This window comes from Astyanax mexicanus, chromosome 25 (genome assembly GCF_023375975.1).
Source record: "Astyanax mexicanus isolate ESR-SI-001 chromosome 25, AstMex3_surface, whole genome shotgun sequence".
Classification (NCBI taxonomy): domain Eukaryota; kingdom Metazoa; phylum Chordata; class Actinopteri; order Characiformes; family Acestrorhamphidae; genus Astyanax; species Astyanax mexicanus.
This window is the reverse complement of record NC_064432.1, coordinates 9,967,698-9,985,421: the sequence shown is the minus strand read 5'-3', so window position 1 is coordinate 9,985,421 and position 17,724 is coordinate 9,967,698. Positions and strand designations below refer to the sequence as shown.

Below are 17,724 nucleotides of genomic sequence, written 5' to 3'. Positions count from 1 at the left end.
CCCACAGCGTCAATCATAACCAGTTCATTAAGGGTCAGACACTTAGATAACAACACATGCAGAGAAAGGCATGGCAAGGTGTGAAGAGAGAGAGAGAGAGAGAGAGAGAGAGAGCAGATTTGTAACCCTTAGAAATCTCAACTGATGCTCACAAAAAATATAGAGATATAGTGAAAGCATGCTTGGACCCGCTGATTGCCATTTTTCCCTTAGTGACAAGTGCATTAGTATGATCAGGATACAGTCAAAGGTGAGAAAAGGACTAGAAATATAGTATAATACAGTAGACGTACTATAGATACTATAGTATCAACTCAAGCTTTTTACTCTTTAAGTAAAAGTGTGAAAGTACTGGTTTCAAAACTACCTAAAAACTACTTAAAGGTAAACGTTAAGTAAGGTGAAAAAAATGAATATCATTAATGACCATTAATGAAAGTTTAGGTCAAGCCACAGGAGCCTATAGTGCACTAGTGCCTCAAAAATTTCCACAATCACACTAGTTCCACCTTAAATGCTGCCACTATACATCCACAATCACACTAGCTCCACTTTAAATGCTGCGGTCATATTTTTTTCACATTCACATTAGTTCCACCTTAAATGCTGCCAGTATACATCCACAATCACGCTAGCTCCACCTTAAATGCTGCCACTATACTTCCACAATCACACTAGCTCCACCTTAAATGCTGCCACTATACTTCCACATTCACATTAGTTCCACCTTAAATGCTTCCACAATCACACTATTTCCACTTTAAACGTTGCTGCCACTATATATCCACAATCACACAAGCTCAACCTTAAATACTGCCACTGTATTTGCAGTCACACTAGTTCCACCTTAAATGCTGCAGCTATTTTCACACAATTTCACTAGCAGCACCTTAAACACTGCAACTATATTTACAGAATCACACTAATTCCACCTTAAATACTGCTACTCACGCAATCACACTATTTCCACCTTATATTCACGCAATCACACTATTTCCACCTTAAATTTCACCTCTATATTCCCACAATCACACTATTTCCACCTTAAATGCTGCAGCTTTATTCATGCAATCACACTAGTAGTACCTTAAATACTGCTGCCACTATATTCCCACAATCACCGAAGTTCCACTTTAAATTTATTTTGCCACAATTTCCACCTTAAAATCTGCCACTATATTCACACAATTACACTAGTTCCATCTTAAATTCTGCTGCCACTATATTATTATATCACACTAAATGCTGCAGCTAAATTCACAGAATTACAGTAGTTCCACCTTAAATACTGCTGTCACTAAATTCACAAAATCAAACGAATTGCATCTTAAATAGTTTTGCCACTACATAGCCTTAATTACACAAGTTCCACCTTAAATGTTTCCACTATATAGCCACAATCAAACTAGTTCCACCTTAAATACTGCTGCCACAGTATTCACACAATCCCACTAGCTTCACCTTAAATGCTACCACTGTATATCCAGTCACACTATTTCCACCTTAAATTTGGCCTCTATATTCCCACAATTACACTATTTCCACCTAGTAGCACCTTAAAACCACCTACATAATTATTTTTAAAATAATGTAGGAGTTACAGGAGTTAATTATATATTTATTATTAATTCAATTATTAATTTAAAATTTTCAAGACATCAATTATCCATCACAATATTAAAATTCATGATATTAATAAAGGTCTCTATGTATTAAAGAATAAATGATCAAACATGATACAACATTTAATTTAAGTTTTACTTATACAATAGAGTTATATGGACTCTTAGCTATGTGATTGTAATAGTGAGCCTGAAACGATATATCGTGTATCTTCTGCTCAGAATCAGGAAGTGTTTTAACAGGAAGTAGAGAATGATCTGCGGCGAGAAAAGCTTCATATCACATTACTACACAACACCTGCTGATCTTTCTAAGGGTTACAGGCAGGAGAACAAAGCAGAGGGCGGGTTAAGCAGGAGAAGGAAGTAAAGAGGTTAAGGAGATGTTAGGCAGAATTACGGGGAGGCGTGAGAAAATGTTACCTGGGATTTCGAGCATTCCTGCAGCCGAAAGAATAAAAAAAAAATAAAAAAAAGACAATTATTACAGGGGGAAATAGCATGATTACACACATTTGGATTGTAGGAAATTAGTAAATTACACTCTAAACTACATTCATTAATAATTACTGTATTTAAACGTTATTTAAGGAGCGAGGGAAAGGTTTGGGGATCGATAGAGACAGAAAAATGACTGTACAAAAAAAAAAAAAAGCATTTACAGAGCATTACAGTGCTGTAATTTTTTTTTGTCATACTTACATTTTTTAGATGAAAAAACAATACATTTTAATACCAGTAAATAAACTTAATAAATAAAATTGTTATTTAAAAACTTCTTTTTGTATCTTTTTTGTATGCAGGTTATCTCTATCTATTTTTTGATAATCTAAAAAAAAATTAAGTGTGACCAAACAGTAAAAACAAAATGTACAGAACAAAATGTTTTATTCCATAAACTACAGACAACATTTCTCCCAAATTCCTAATAAAAATATTGTAATTTAGAGCTTTTATTAGCAGAAAATGAGAAATGTCTGAAATAACAAAAAAAAAAAGATGCAGAGCTTTCAGACCTCAAATAATGCAAAGAAAACAAGTTCATATTCATAATAAACCAATATTTGTTGGAATAACCCTGATTTTAAATCACAGTTTTCATGCATCTTGGCATCATGTTCTCATCCACCAGTCTTACAAACTGCTTTTGTATAACTTTATGTTATGTTTGATAGCTTGAGATCATCCATCTTCCTCTTGATTGTATTCCAGAGTTTTTTTTTAATTTGGTAAAATAAAAAACTCATCATTTTTAAGTGGTCATTTTTAACAAGAACTCTATATATACTCTGAATGTTATTGAATGTAAATTATAGCAAATTCTTAGCCAATTTGATGTCTCCTTCTTTTGAAAGAAAAGTATTTCTTAGCCCTTTCTTTGTATTTTAGTTCAGAGACGGGCGATAAAATGCTAAAAAATACATTTTCTCGATATTTAAAAACATTTAAAGAGATATACAACACACAGCCAACAAGCATGAATAGCAGTGGATTCTTAAAAAAAAAAAAAAAACTTTCCAAAACTTAACACAGTGCTTGTACTTAAAATGTGCTGCACTTGATTAAATTAATAAAAATAATTAAACAGCTCTATTTGCAGAGTTTGTAATGAAATAGTCAGTTAGTTAATGTTTCTTAAGCATTGCCATAATGTCTCAATATGCTAAAATGTTGGTAGTGTTCTATTACGTTTATAAAACCTTTGCATATCTGTGAACAGATCACGGACAAGACAGCTGTGTTCCACATCCTAGGCTGCAGTCGAGGTAGAGTACTACTTTTTAGACACCTGTGCCGACCAACATCTAACTAGAAGTGATGAGTACCCATTTAAAATTATAAAATTATAAAATGTCTATAAGCTTTTAGAAAATGTCTCTGCTTGGTTTTCCAAAATTTTAAATATTTTATTTTCCAGCTTTATGATGTGTGTACAAAGAGTTGTGGATAACTGAGGGCTTGGAAGGATACATCAGCTGCGTCCTCATAATTGCTAAGAAAGCCAGCTTCTTTTCTCAGCTTTGTTGTGAAACAGCGTTCTGCGACATCAAGCCGCAAAATGAAGCCCACTTCGGCCACAGCCTAGACTTTAAAAGACAGATATTAAATAGCCATAGGGGCAGAGTGTGTGTGTGTGTGTATTACTGTATATACAGCGTTGTATCCATATTGAGTTATGAACACTGTTCATATTCTTTCGTGACCTCCTGGATGAGTTGTTCATGCCCTTTTGGAGTAATTATTGGAGTTTTTTTTTCATTATTGTGGCCCCCCTCGGCCACAGCCTAGACTTTGAAACACAAAACTATTGAATAACCAAAGGGTTAGAGTGTGTGTGTGTGTTCTTTTGTGTGTGTGTGTGTGTGTGTGTGTGTGTGTGTGTGTGTGTGTGTGTGTGTATTACTGTACGTACTGTGTGGTATCCAGGCGGCAGAGGAGGCTTGCTGGCCGGATAGTGCTCGACTGTGTCGATGATTGTCTGTCTCTCGCCGCGCTGGTTTATTTTCCTGAACTTTCTTCTGGACTGTCGGTGAGACGCCTGCCTCTGGAAATACTCCTCACTTTCCTCCACGTAGTCCACCTGAGAGAGAGAGAGAGAGAGAGAAAGAAGATATAATTACAGGAAATCCATACATCCAGTTGTCTTTAGTCTCTGGTAAGTCTTTGGTAAGTATCCACTGCAGCCTCAGCTTTCTGTTCTTGGCTGAATAATTGTAATGAAAAAGTACTGAATAATTGTAATGAAAAAGTACTGAATAATTGTAATTAAGTAAAAGTACATTTACTTTGCTAAAATTCTACTCAAGTAAAACTAAAAGTACCCATCTAAAAATCTACTCGAGTAAAAGTAAAAAAAAGTACTCAATTTAAAATGTACTTTGAGTAAAAGTTACATAGTTACTTTTTTTATTTGATGTAAAAAGAGTACAACAAATCATAAACAATAAATAAGTAATCATAAATAATTTTCAAGAACAAGTGGCACAACATAGGTTTCTATGATCAGTTATTTTATTATTTTCTTTACTGTTAAAAAGTTAAAAATTTATGGTCATATAGGTGACTATAAACCGTATTTTAATAGTTTTACAGGTCATTATTTTTTTAACTTGCCATTTCTATGCTTTAACTGCTATTTACATGTTTTTTTAACTTCAAAGCAGATTATTTAATGTTCATATAAAAAACTTAAGGAATTATCATGAAAAACATGAAAACATACAAAAAGTATCATACGTAAAGAAGCACATATCGATGGGTAGCATAACTTGACAGAACACTGGTTCCCCTGAGCGTCTCTCCCGCTAACCGTAATAATAAACGCTGCATGGAGAGGTTCAGCTGCGCTGCCATGGACAACAAAACTCAAATTTGTTTTTAATTCAGACAATTAATTTTTTTTCCCCCAGCATTTCATTTTTTACTCAGTAATTGGAAGTTTTCCAAAGTAGCGAAGTAAATTACTTGTGTCAAAATGTACTTGAGTAAAAGTAAAATTACCTGTTTTAAAAACTACTTTAAAAATGACAAATTACTCATAACATCTACTCAATTACAGTAATGCGAGTAAATGTAATTAGTTACAACACTTCCTTTGTATTAAAATGCTTCCTTCTTTTTTTTTTTGATGATGCATGCATCTATTTAGGGGTAAAAAGTCATTTTCTGTGCCTCGAGGAATCGTTTATTTAATTTAAGACCTCAGAGCCCAGTATTTCGACTACTTTTATTGTCGCACAATGCGCTTAGTGTTACGTCACCGACACACAGGAAGAAGGAGGGTGCGGCTTTTTAGTTGAGAAGCGAAATATGGAATCAGCGAGGGAAAAGAACGATAATTTTTACAAGAAAAAAAAAATAGGTTTATTTATTTATATTTGTGTTTGCAATTTGTAAATGTATGTTGCAAATTTAAAAATATATAAAAAAGGAAACCAATTGGTCATTTATTATTATTGACCAAGTAAAATGTCTTGCTTCCTCTTGTGTAATTTTTTAGATTAGCTCTAAAACCAAGCAAATATCTTTTATTTAATTACTTGATTAAACCGAACCGATTATTTAGTAGAGAACTCGATGACAAAAATAATCGATAGCTGCAGCCTTTCATCAATTAGACGTAATTTTTCTAATAATTTCCTCTTAGTATGCTACTTAAAACTTGTTTTTTTGTTTATTTTAAAATCACATATTTTCACAGAGAAGCTCAAATAGATACAAATGTAAACAACTCACCACTATCATTTCTGAGGCTTCCAGAACAATGCACTCGCACCCTCGGCGAAGACTGCCCGCGGAGCGCTTCCCAAAACTGAGAGAGACAAAAACAGAGATAATTACACGTTCTAAAAACCTCACAAGTCGATAAAACAGGGGAAAAAAAAAACACGACTGTGTGTTTAAACAAACCTGCTGCGTGGAAGAAACATGGACTCCTTAATGAAGACCGATCCAGAGAGCAGGATGTACCAGCAGGTCCCGATGTCATCCGGACTAAAATAGAAATACAACATGCAACACTGTAAACAAGGAGTAAACACGGAGTAAACAGATTCAGACCTGCTCTGAACGCTCCACACACTCCAAACACTCACAATCGTCTTATTTACAGCCACGCCCGTAACGTTCTCCAACTCTGAATTCAGACTTCTCTAATCTTTCACTTTCTATAATTCTGCTGGAACGCCGCATGTGACCTAATCTGAGACAGGGGGGAATAAGAGTATTAGCCAGAGAGTTCAGCATGTGAGCATTATTCACATTACAGCCACAGGAGGACTGCTCTGATACTCAGGACGACCTCAGTCTCCCCACAGTTTCATGATGCCGCCACCACCATGTTTTACAGTGCATTGGGGATACCGTATTCAAGGCGAGGCGCAGTGTTACATTTCCGCAGTTTCTTATGTCTTTCTTTTAACAGTGGTTGAAACAATGGATAAAGGCCAGATTTGTGGACAGATTCTCCTGATCCACCTGAGCTGTAGATTTCTCCAGCTCCTCCAGAGTGACCATGGTCCTCTTGTTCGCTTCTCTGACGAGAGATCTCTAAGCTCGATCTGCCAGTTTGGGTAAACTCTCATGTCTCTTGGGTCCAAGACATCGAATAATCAAGTAAGAGTCCATTAGAGCTGCAAGTCTTTTGCTCGGGTTTGTCTCTACTAGCTTTTCACATCTAGAGACAGAGACCAGGTTTTTGATAATGTGAGATTAAAAGTTTGAACGGTAGGTGTCAGAAACTGGCCAAATAGTCTAAAAGCGGCGAGAGTGCGCATTTCTAGTGCAGAAAAACGGGCCAAAGAGTCTAAAAGTGGAAATGGTGCTTAGTTGTAGCGCAAAAATCAGGCCAAAGAGTCTAAAAGCGGAGAGGGTGCGCAGTTGTAGCGCAGAAAAAATGACCAAAGGGTGTAAAAGCGCAGAAGGTGCTCAGTTGTAGCGCAGAAAAACGGGCCAAAGAGTCTAAAAACTGCTAGAGTGAAGTTGTAGCGCAGAAAAACGGGCCAAAGAGTCTAAAAGCGGAGAGAGTGCGCAGTTGTAGCACAGAAAAACGGGACCAAAGAGCCTATATGTGGAGAGGGTGCGCAGTTGTAGCGCAGAAACAGGGGCCAAAGAGTCTATAAGCGGAGAGGGTGCGCAGTTGTAGCGCAGAAAAACGGGCTAAAGAGTCTAAAAGCGGAGAGGGTGTGCGCAGTTGTAGCGCAGAAAAATAGGCCAAAGAGTCTAAAATGTTATTACATTATTTGTGTTACTTTTCCGACACTTCTTTTGCCTTTCTTTCAACATTGCTTTTCTTCTTGCCAGATTTCCTTCTATAAAGGCCAGATATGTGGACAGATTCTCCCTCCACCTGAGCTCTGCAGCTCCTCCAGAGTGACCATGGTCCTCTTGGCTGCTTTTCTTACCAGTGCTCTCTATGCTCAATCTGTCAGTTCGGGATAACGGTCATGTCTCCTGGGTCTCTTTCAAGATATCAAATAATCAGATCTAGTAAGTAAAGAGCATTTTTTTTTCTTTACCAAGCTTTGTGCATCTAGGGAATGCGATTTTTTATTTTCATTCTTCTTCGTAAAACACCTCAGGCTCAGCCAGGTTGAATCGAGGACATCTGTAAACAGCAATTTTCAAGTCTTGCCAAAGAAACTCAATGGGATTTAGGTCTGTTGATTCTTCGATCTGAACCATTTCATTGTAGCTCTGGCTGTATGTTTAGGGTCATCGTCTTGCCGGAAGGTCTCAAGTTTTGCAGCCTCTAATAGGTTTTCTTTCAGGATTGCCCTGTATTTAGCTCTAAGTATCTTCTCTGACCAGCTTTCCATATCTTTCCAAATCTTTCCAAAGACTTATAGTTGTCCTGTGGACAGATTCTCCTGATCCACCTGAGCTGTGGATTTCTGCAGTTCCTCCAGAGTGACCATGGGCCTCTTGGCTGGTCTCTGACCAGTGCTCTTCTTGCTCGATTGGTCAGTTTGGGTGGACCATGGCCATGTCTTGGTAGGTTTACAGGTGTAGAATACTCTAAACAGAGCTCCTTGGGATGCTCAAAGTTTGGGATATGTTTTTAAAACAAAACCCTGCTTTTAACTTTATCTTTTTTGCCCTGTCTGATGAGTTCCTTAGGCTTCATGATGGCATTTGTTCACTAGTGTTTCTTTAACAAACCACTGAGACTAAATCACACACAGCTAGACTCTATTAACTAATTAAGTTTAAGACTTTGGAAGGCAGTTGACTGCGTTGGGTTTTATTTAGGGGTTTCAGAGTAGTACAATTTTGTTCTACTTTGTGTTGAGTCCATCATATAAAATCTCAATAAACCACATTTAAGTCTGATGTTGTAAAGTGACGAACTGTGAAGAAGTTAAAATGGTATAAATACTTCTTTGAGCCACTTTATATATGCTGAGTAGTCCTTTCCGTTTTGCAGATGGGACAGTTTTTGCTCTGGTCTTCCAGCTCCTCAGCAGAGACAGTGACCGGTATTAAGAGTGGATGGAGGAAGCTGAACGCTGCGCTGCTGATGCTGGACCGAGGCGAGCGAGACTGGAATTGAAAGCTCAGGGTTTTCAGGACGAATGCATGGGGCTGATTCACTGGCTTTTTTCTGATCTGTGCAGCACTTTCACAGCTACTGAACTCGTGTACACTTTATAAATAGTGTTGAACTTATGCTTTTCAGGCCTGACTCAGACTGAGGGTGCTTTAGAGGGAGTTTTACTGGAGCACTGAACTGAAGCAATGTAGCTGAAAACAGGCCCTACTGCAGCTTCTGAGGAAGTGTGGAATGGAAAGAGTGAACGAAATGGCCTATTTTAGTGCGAGTATAGGCGAGTCATCAACTGTGCACCGTGGAGCTCGATTTAGTGCATTTAGTGCACATCGGGAAAAGTACACCTTACTCAACTTAAAAGGAAAGCGCAAAAGGCATGTACAAATTTTCTTAATTTATCATAGGGCGTTTTGGGCTTGCTTCACATTCCCTTTAAGAGCCAGGTGGAATCTGACTTTGGCGGATTGCTGTTTTAACAGCGCAGCGCTTCTCAGAAGACAAAAAATGCATGATGTAAGATAGAACCCTTTGGAAAAATTGAAGAGACCACTCCAGTTTCTGAATCAGTTTCTCAAAGTATAACGGATAAACACTTCAGAAATGAGAAGCATTTTCTGATATTTTAGGTTAAAGAGATGAAACGTTCGTAGGTAAAATCGTGATTACTCCTTTTTGAAAATCGCATTAAAACTGTAATTCGAATTGACCAAATTAATCGTGAAAATCGCCCTCAGACCTCATACAATGCAAAGAAAACAAGTTCATATTCATAAAGATTTAAGAGTTCAGAAATCAATATTTGGTGGAATAACCCACTTACGCACTGCTTTTGGATAACTTTATGGATAACTTGGATGAGTTTTCAATTTGGTAAAAAGTCAAACATGCGCTGGACGTTAATCTACACAGATTTTCTCTTTAAAAAGGTTTATATAGGTGAGTAAAGCGTTTCTGTTTATTTACAGTACGCTTAGATTTCCAATATTTTTTACAGCTATAGCCATGGCTAGTAGCGTTTAGCGCTAGTAAATGCCGCCCGACAGAGATACACTGAGAAACCCTGAGTGTTTTCTGGTAAGCCAGGGTGATATTAGCTAGCGGTTCTTCCAATGTAGCTTGTTTTAACACGGTAAACATGCACACTACAGTCCGATATACTGACCTCTAACTCACAAAAGAGCTAGTACTGCGGTTAGCGGCTAATGCTAATACTGCTTCAGCATTAGTGCTGGAGAAACTTTACTAAAACTCACCCTTTTAAATCTGTACATCAGCGTAGTGGCTTTACGATTTACCTTTATACCTGACTGGTAAAATATAAACCTTATAGTGCAAAACATATGTAAGTTATTAGCTGTGACTGAAATGGTCCCTAATTATGTTTATGTTTAAGGCACTATTAAACCAGAACCTGAACGTGATTTTGAGGGCACTCAAAATCTTCCACAATGCACCGTTGCATCATTGCATACTACACTAACTGAATATGTCCCAAAATGCATTGCGAGTCTCACTACTAAGCAGCAGACAGCAGAACAAACAGAACAAAGAGTTCGGGTCATTGTCTTGACGGAAGGTCTTTTGCAGTCTCCTACAGGTTTTCTTCCACGATTACCCTGAACTTGACCAGTTTCCCTGCTCCTAAAAGGACGATGCCACCACCACCACGTTTCACAGTAGGAGCTGCATCCAATCAGCTACTTGTTACTGTGCAGTTTATTTACAGTTGCTCTGGACTGTTGTAGGCTGTTGTTTACTAGCTTTCGCTAATTGCTCTGAATCTGACATGAGATCTGACATGTCTTAATTCTTATCTTGTCTTGTCGTGTCTTGTCTTAATGTATTGTAACACACTGTACATTCAATCCCGCCAACCCATCCCTTGTATAGCATGTGTGTGTGCTGCCCCCCCTTAGAAACAAAGAGCTTTGCTTTTAATGGCTTAATCTCTGTCTGCAGATGAAGGGAGGGGGGGGGGATGCGCTGATTTGCATGTCCCAAGCTCAAGACAGCAGTGTGTGTGTGTGTGTGAGAGAGATAGAGGGAGGGATATAGAGAGAACAGATGTGAGTGTGTGTTGGTGTAAATCATTTGCCTGACTTTGATATAAACCTCTGTTAAACTGACCTAGATTAGAATACATATCTGAAAACGCGTGTGTGTGTGTGTGTGTGTGTGTGTGTGTGTACTCACTAGTATAAAACCTCATTGGCCTCGTGCTGCTCATAGCGAACTGTTTCACACATCAACCTAAAAAGAAAGGAAAAATAAAAGAGAGAACAGCAAACCAGTTACAGTAAACCATCTTAATGTGCATAAAATCCATATTACTTTATATAATATAGAATTATAACTATAAATATATAATTATATTTAGCGCACTATAATCCACAATTCTTTAATTTCTCGCTTGTTCTCCAGCAGTATTAGCATTAGCTGCTAACAACGCTAAACGCTAGCTCTTTTTCAGTTTAAACGGAAGTATTATCGGCCTGTAGCCTGCTGCTAACCCCGACTAGCACTGCTGAAGCAGTATAAGCATTAGCCGCTAACCGTGCTAAATGCTAGCTTTTTTCCAGTTCAGAGGTGAGTATTATAGGCCTGTAGCCTGCTGCTAACCCCCGGCTAGCACTGCTGAAGCAGTATAAGCATTAGCCGCTAACCGTGCTAAATGCTAGCTCTTTTGCAGTTCAGAGGTAAGTATTATCGGCCTGTAGCCTGCTGCTAACCCCCGGCTAGCACTGCTGAAGCAGTATATGCATTAGCCGCTAACCGTGCTAAATGCTAGCTCTTTTGCAGTTCAGAGGTGAGTATTATCGGCCTGTAGCCTGCTGCTAACCCCCGGCTAGCACTGCTGAAGCAGTATATGCATTAGCCGCTAACCGTGCTAAATGCTAGCTCTTTTGCAGTTCAGAGGTGAGTATTATAGGCCTGTAGCCTGCTGCTAAACCCGACTAGCACTGCTGAAGCAGTATAAGCATTAGCCGCTAACCGTGCTAAACGCTTGCTCTTTTTCAGTTTAGAGGTGAGTATTATCGGCCTGTAGCCTGCTGCTAAACCCGACTAGCACTGCTACAGCACTATTAGCATTAGCCACTAACTGCACCCTCGCTTACCGGAGCACTCAGGGTTACTCAGTGTAGCTCTGTCAGGCGAAATTAGCGCTAGCGTTTAGCTGCTAACGCCTAGTCTTAGTAGAAATCTAAAAAACTAAAAACCCTACTACCTCACTGGACTCTATTGCACACTGTGTAATAGAGGTAATTACTACCTCACTGGTCTTTTTTGCACACTTTTTGCACACTGCATAATTTGCACACTGTCTTGTTATTTATTATTCTTTGTCTGTATTGTGTTGTATTGTCTGTCTGCACTTTTGTACTGTTGCACTATTGTTCTGTCTACACTGTGTTTATGTGCACCATGGTCCCTGGAGGAACGTTGTTTCGTTTCACTGTGTACTCTGTATATAGCTGAAATGACAATAAAAACCACTTTGACTTTGACTTTGAAATCTGGAAATATTAGTTTACTGTAAATAATCGGAAGCGCTTTACTCACCCAAATAAACAGTTTTCAGGAGATAATTAATTATGTGTAATTAACATACAGCACTCGTTTGACTTTAAAATATTTAGTTTTTTTTTTAAGAATTACAGTTTTGTTTACTTAGTTTAGCTTACCTACAGAATTAGAAGGAAAACATGGCGACACCCGTGTTTCTTACTAGTGTCGCATAATGTGCCTTATAATCTGGTGCACCTTGTGTATAAAAATAGACCAGAAAAGCCTGGATTGCCACTAGAGGGCGTAAAACTGAACATAGTTAACTGAACATAATTAATCTAAACCTTAAATCACTGGGTGGTGAGACCTGTAAAGCTGTAAAGCCAAGTCAAGTAAACAAAACTGTAATTTGTATAAAAAAAAACCAGACGAGTCAGACAAGTGAAACGAGCACTAGATATTCATCTACACAGATTCTCTAATGAAAACTGTTTATTTGGGTGAGTAAAGCTCTTCTGTTTATTTACAGTAAGCTTAGATTTACAGATTTCCATTAAGGCTGGAGCATTAGCATTAGCATTAGCGGCTAAATGCTAATGCTGCCTGACAGCACCACACTGAATTAGCTAGTGGTTCGTCCCGCGTAGCTTGTTTTAACATGGTAAACACGCAGACTACAGGCTGATATACTCACCTCTGAACAGCCGAATGGCTAGCATGGTTAGCGGGTAATGCCAATGCTGCTCCAGCAGTGCTATGGTTAGCAGCTGACTATATTCGTACTATATTTGTACATAAGGAGGAATTAACTGATTATAAAGCGCACTGATGATTTTAGCGAAAATGACAATATTTTAAGTGTGCCTTATAGTTTGAAAAATATGTTACTGTATAAAAGACTTTGATTAAAGAGTAATAATGTGCAGTTAATTAATGGCTCTATAACCATGCATTATAAACGCTTACCTGAGCTGGTGTTCTCTCAGGTTGGACAGTGCTTCCATCCCGTGCAGATAGGAGTACACAATCTGTAGGTCCTGCAAAACACAACACAACACATCTGATTAGACCCATATATCATCATTTATATAATTTATATCAGTAAACCAATTGGCTTTTTTTTTTTTAAACCAAAAATTTCTGACATAGTAAATAAATCCTAAAGTTGTAGTAACTTTAAAGTGTTAAAGAAATTAAAATATATTATGTAAAAAAAGCGTTAAGGTACCCTTATCTGGGGTTTGGTTAATTTTTAGCCCTTTCTGAGGCAACTGAGGAACTCTTGCTCTTCCTTTCCTGTGGTGGTCCTGATAAGTGCCAGTTTCAACAGCACTTAACATTTTTGGTGGTCTTTGCGACTACGTTTTGAACAAGTTTATCTCCAGCTGTTTTTTTTTTTTTTGTCTAATGCACAGAAAAAAAGACTAATATTGTACTATAAAATCTATATCCATAAAATGTTTTTTTATTAATATTTTATCATTTAAATAAATCGGCCTATTATATTTAATAAACCATCCCTAAACATTATTAAAAAAATAAGTAAAACTGATTAAAGTGTTCTATGCTGTTACTCAATGGCTCTAGTACTACTGTTTTTCCACTGTTTTTGCAGTGGGCGGGGCCAAGTTACTGTTTCATTGGTTTATAAACTTGTTCATTGGCTGATTCATCATCTATTCTGATGGATAACAGCTTTTAAATAGTTTTAATAGTGTAAATAGTTTTAAGCGCAACAAAATATTTAAAAATAAAGAAAAGGGTTCAAAAATTACGTGTTTTTCTAAATTGTTTGGATGACTTTAATATTTAGTAATCTACAATGCAGAACATGTATTATTCATACTGACACATGAAATAGTTATAAATATACGGTAATCATTTTACAGAAGAACAATGGAAGTCAATGTAAAACATATATATATATATATATATATTAATAATAAAAATGTTATTTTGAACAATATGGAATTATGGAATGTGTAGTTATTAAACACTGTCCATAGCGTGAAAACACAACTGTTTATTCAAAAATACGAAGATAAAAATGGTAAAAAGAAGGAAAAATAGAGGAAAAATAGAGTTTTATGCTGAGAGCAATGTGAGTCATACTCCCATACAACCTGCAGTAGCACACAACTACCAGAAGGTGTCACTGTTTGTATACTTTAATACACAATCCAATACAAAGAGCCCTTTCTCTACCCAGCACACCGCATTCAAACACACACACACTTACACCACACACACACACACCTGCATCACGCAACACATCAGCCTCACCCCTCCCACATGGCACAATGCGCCAAAGATCAATGTTTAACAAGAAAGGCATGCTTCCGAAATTCCGCAATTCGCACTCTTCTCCTCTCTCTCCTCTACTCTGTCCATCCCATCTTTTCATTCCTTTGCTGTTTTTACTGCCTGCAGAGAATCTAAAGTTGTACTTTACACACAGTACCAGTCAAAAGTTTTCTAAACCGCATTTTTCACACTATAAAACGCATTAAAAATGCTTTAATTTTCCCTAAAATCATCAGTACACTTTATAATCCGGTGTATTTTATGTATTGTTGAATTGTACCAGTCAGTTATTAAATAAGGAGCAGTAAAGCCTCTCCGCTGAAGTACAGCGTTATACATGAGTTTCAGTTTAGTTCTCCAAAAGTATTAGCATTAGCCGCTAACCGTGCTAAGAGCTAGCCATCAGGCTGTTCAGAGGTGAGTATTATTGGCCTGTAGTCTGCTGCTAACCCTTGCTAGCACTGCTGGAGCATTATTAGCAATAACCGCTAACAATGCTAGTCATTCAGACGTTTCAAAGGTGAGTATTATCTGTCTGTAGTCTGCTTCTTACCCCGGCTAGCACTGCTGGAGCAGTATTAGCATTAACTGCTAACCGTGCTGGCCATTTAGCTGTTCAGAGGTGAGTATTATCATATGGTAGTCTGCTTCTAACACCGGCTAGCACTGCTGGAGCAGTATTAGCATTACCCGATAACCGTGCTAAGCGCTAGACATTCGACCGTACAGAGGTGAGTATATTGGACTGTAGTCTGCTGCTAACCCTGGCTAGCACTGCTGGAGCAGTATTAGCATTACATGCTAAGTGCTAGGCATTTGAAAGTACAGAGGTGAGTATATCGGACTGTATCTTGTACATTTACTGTGTTAAAACAAGCTACGTGGGATGAACCGCTAGCTAATATAACCCTGGTTTACCGAAACAGTCAGGATTCCTCAGTGTAGCACGGTCAGGCGGCAGTTAGGTGGCTAAAGTGGTTAGCCGCTATGCTAATGCTCCAGCCTTAGTGAAAATCTGGAAATCGATGCTTACTGTAAATAAACGAAAGTAACATCCAGCGCTTGTCGGACTTAAATTACAGTTTTGTTTATTTAATATTAACTTAGCTTAGCTGAATTCAAAGAGAAACATGGCTACACTCCTGTTCCTTACTAGTGTCGCATAAAGTGAGCCTTACAATCCGGTTCACCTTATAGAGCGAAAAATACAGTGTGTTAAACTTTGTGTTGCTCTATCACTTAAAAACTTAATAAAAGGCATTTAAATCTGTGGTTGTAGGATGGCAAAATGTCATGCCACTGTACAGTATAACAGCGTAATAGTAGCAATACAGTGAATTTCCCTGAGTTTTATGAGAAACGGTAAGTAAATAGTGGAAGAGAAACCGGTGTCTGTGTTTCTGGAGATCCCACAGGCCTTTCTGTTTCTCTTTAAGAAAAAGAGGAAATTTCTGTGTAGCGGAAAAAACAAAACTTCACATATTTCCTAAAATAAAATCCTCCAGTCACACTTCTGCCTTCGCTGACGAGCCCTCAAACACGTGCACTATTGCAGGCATGCCATTACAACACCCCCCACCTCCTTACATGTAATCACAAGAAAGTCATTTACAAACTTTCGTAATCTGCAGATAAATGCAGGTAGTCTGAAGTAAATGTGTGATGATAGCACTGCTGAGGTAAATGTGAGATTATAATAGCACTGCTGGGGTAAATGTATGATGAGAGCACTGTTGACGTAAATGTGTGAGTAGAATATTAGAACAGCACTGCTGAGGTAAATGTACGATTAAAATATTAAAACATCACTGCTGAGGTAAATGTATGATTAGAATATTAGAATAGCACTGCTGAGGTAAGCATACGATTAGAATATTAGAACAGCACTGCTGCGGTAAATGTATGATTAGAATATTAGAATAGCATTGCTAAGGTAAATGTATGATTAGAATATTAGAATAGCACTGCTAAGGTAAATGTATGATCAGAATATTGGAACAGCACTGCTGAGGTAAATGTATAATTAGAATATTAGAACAGTACTGCTGAGGTAAACGTATAATTAGAATATTAGAACAGCACTGCTAAGGTAAATGTATGATTAGAATATTAGAACAGCACTGCTAAGGTGCTGTTCTAATATTCTATGATTAGAAAAGTACTGCTACTATTAGGATAGTACTGCAGTACTATTAAGGTAAGTGTGTGATTTGAATAGCACTGCTAAGGTAAACGTATGATCAGAATATTAGAACAGCACTGCTGAGGTAAATGTATAATTCGAATATTAGAACAGTATTGCTGAGGTAAACGTATAATTAGAATATTAGAACAGTACTGCCGAGGTAAATGTACGATTAGAATATTAGAACAGCACTGCTGAGGTAAATGTACGATTAGAATATTAGAACAGCACTGCTGAGGTAAATGTATAATTAGAGTATTAGAACAGCACTGCTAAGGTAAATGTATGATTAGAACAGTACTGCTACTATTAGAATAGTACTGCAGTACTATTAAGGTAAGTGTGTGATTTGAATAGCACTGCTAAGGTAAACGTATGATTATAATAGCACTGCTGAGGTAAATGTGTGACTAAAATAGCACTGCTGAGGTAAATGTACGGTTAAAATAGAACTACAGAGGTAAATGTATGATTAAAATAGCATTGCTGAGGTAAAATTATTTCAAAATGAAGTTTTTTTTAAGTAAATATTTAAAAGAAATACATTTTTTTGTGATTGAACTGTGCCAAACTGGATAAAAACCTGAGAAAACCAGCCAGACATTTCACTTTGTCCGGTTTCAAACAAATATTTTCAAAATTCCCTAGGGTAAAAGTACTTCTACTGAAGCAAAGTGTTTGAGTACACAACATTATCCAGCCAAACAACCTCAAACTACCGCAATTAATTCAAATCAGCCAACCACAACCGCTCAGAGGCAGCGCGAGGCGGCGCGTGATTGGTGGGTTTGAACCTTGTGGACGTTTATTTTGGGACCATGGCATTTCCGCCCTGGGGACTCCCACGCACTCGGACACTGCGCTGCCCACCTCTACTGCCTCTAACGGAAAGTGGCAGTGACGGAGTGATGCCTTAAGGACTGGAGGGATAAAGCGAACACAGAAATAAACGAGTAATCAGTCAATTAAAAAGGCAGGATGTCCTTATTTGTTGTGCAGGTAAAAGCAAATTCACAATAGAATAGAGCCTGAGTGTTTGTCACTACTAATTTAATTTA

General features: G+C 37.7%; 1 protein-coding gene across 6 annotated transcripts in view; it reads right to left on the bottom strand.

The window, feature by feature from the left end:
* The window catches only part of rapgef2a (Rap guanine nucleotide exchange factor 2a), a 107,943-nt gene that overhangs the window by 51,784 nt on the left and 38,435 nt on the right, over nucleotides 1-17,724 (bottom strand). For 5 of the 6 annotated variants that reach the window (XM_022681778.2, XM_022681772.2, XM_022681775.2 and 2 more), the window contains exons 2-7: nucleotides 13,144-13,214; nucleotides 10,864-10,920; nucleotides 6,033-6,116; nucleotides 5,859-5,934; nucleotides 4,036-4,203; nucleotides 2,046-2,063 (exon numbers count right to left, since the gene is read on the bottom strand). In XM_022681778.2, coding sequence (XP_022537499.2) covers nucleotides 2,046-2,063; nucleotides 4,036-4,203; nucleotides 5,859-5,934; nucleotides 6,033-6,116; nucleotides 10,864-10,920; nucleotides 13,144-13,214 — 474 coding nt within the window. The remainder of the gene's footprint in view (nucleotides 1-2,045; nucleotides 2,064-4,035; nucleotides 4,204-5,858; nucleotides 5,935-6,032; nucleotides 6,117-10,863; nucleotides 10,921-13,143; nucleotides 13,215-17,724) is intronic. The other variant, XM_022681774.2, reaches the window with a different exon arrangement.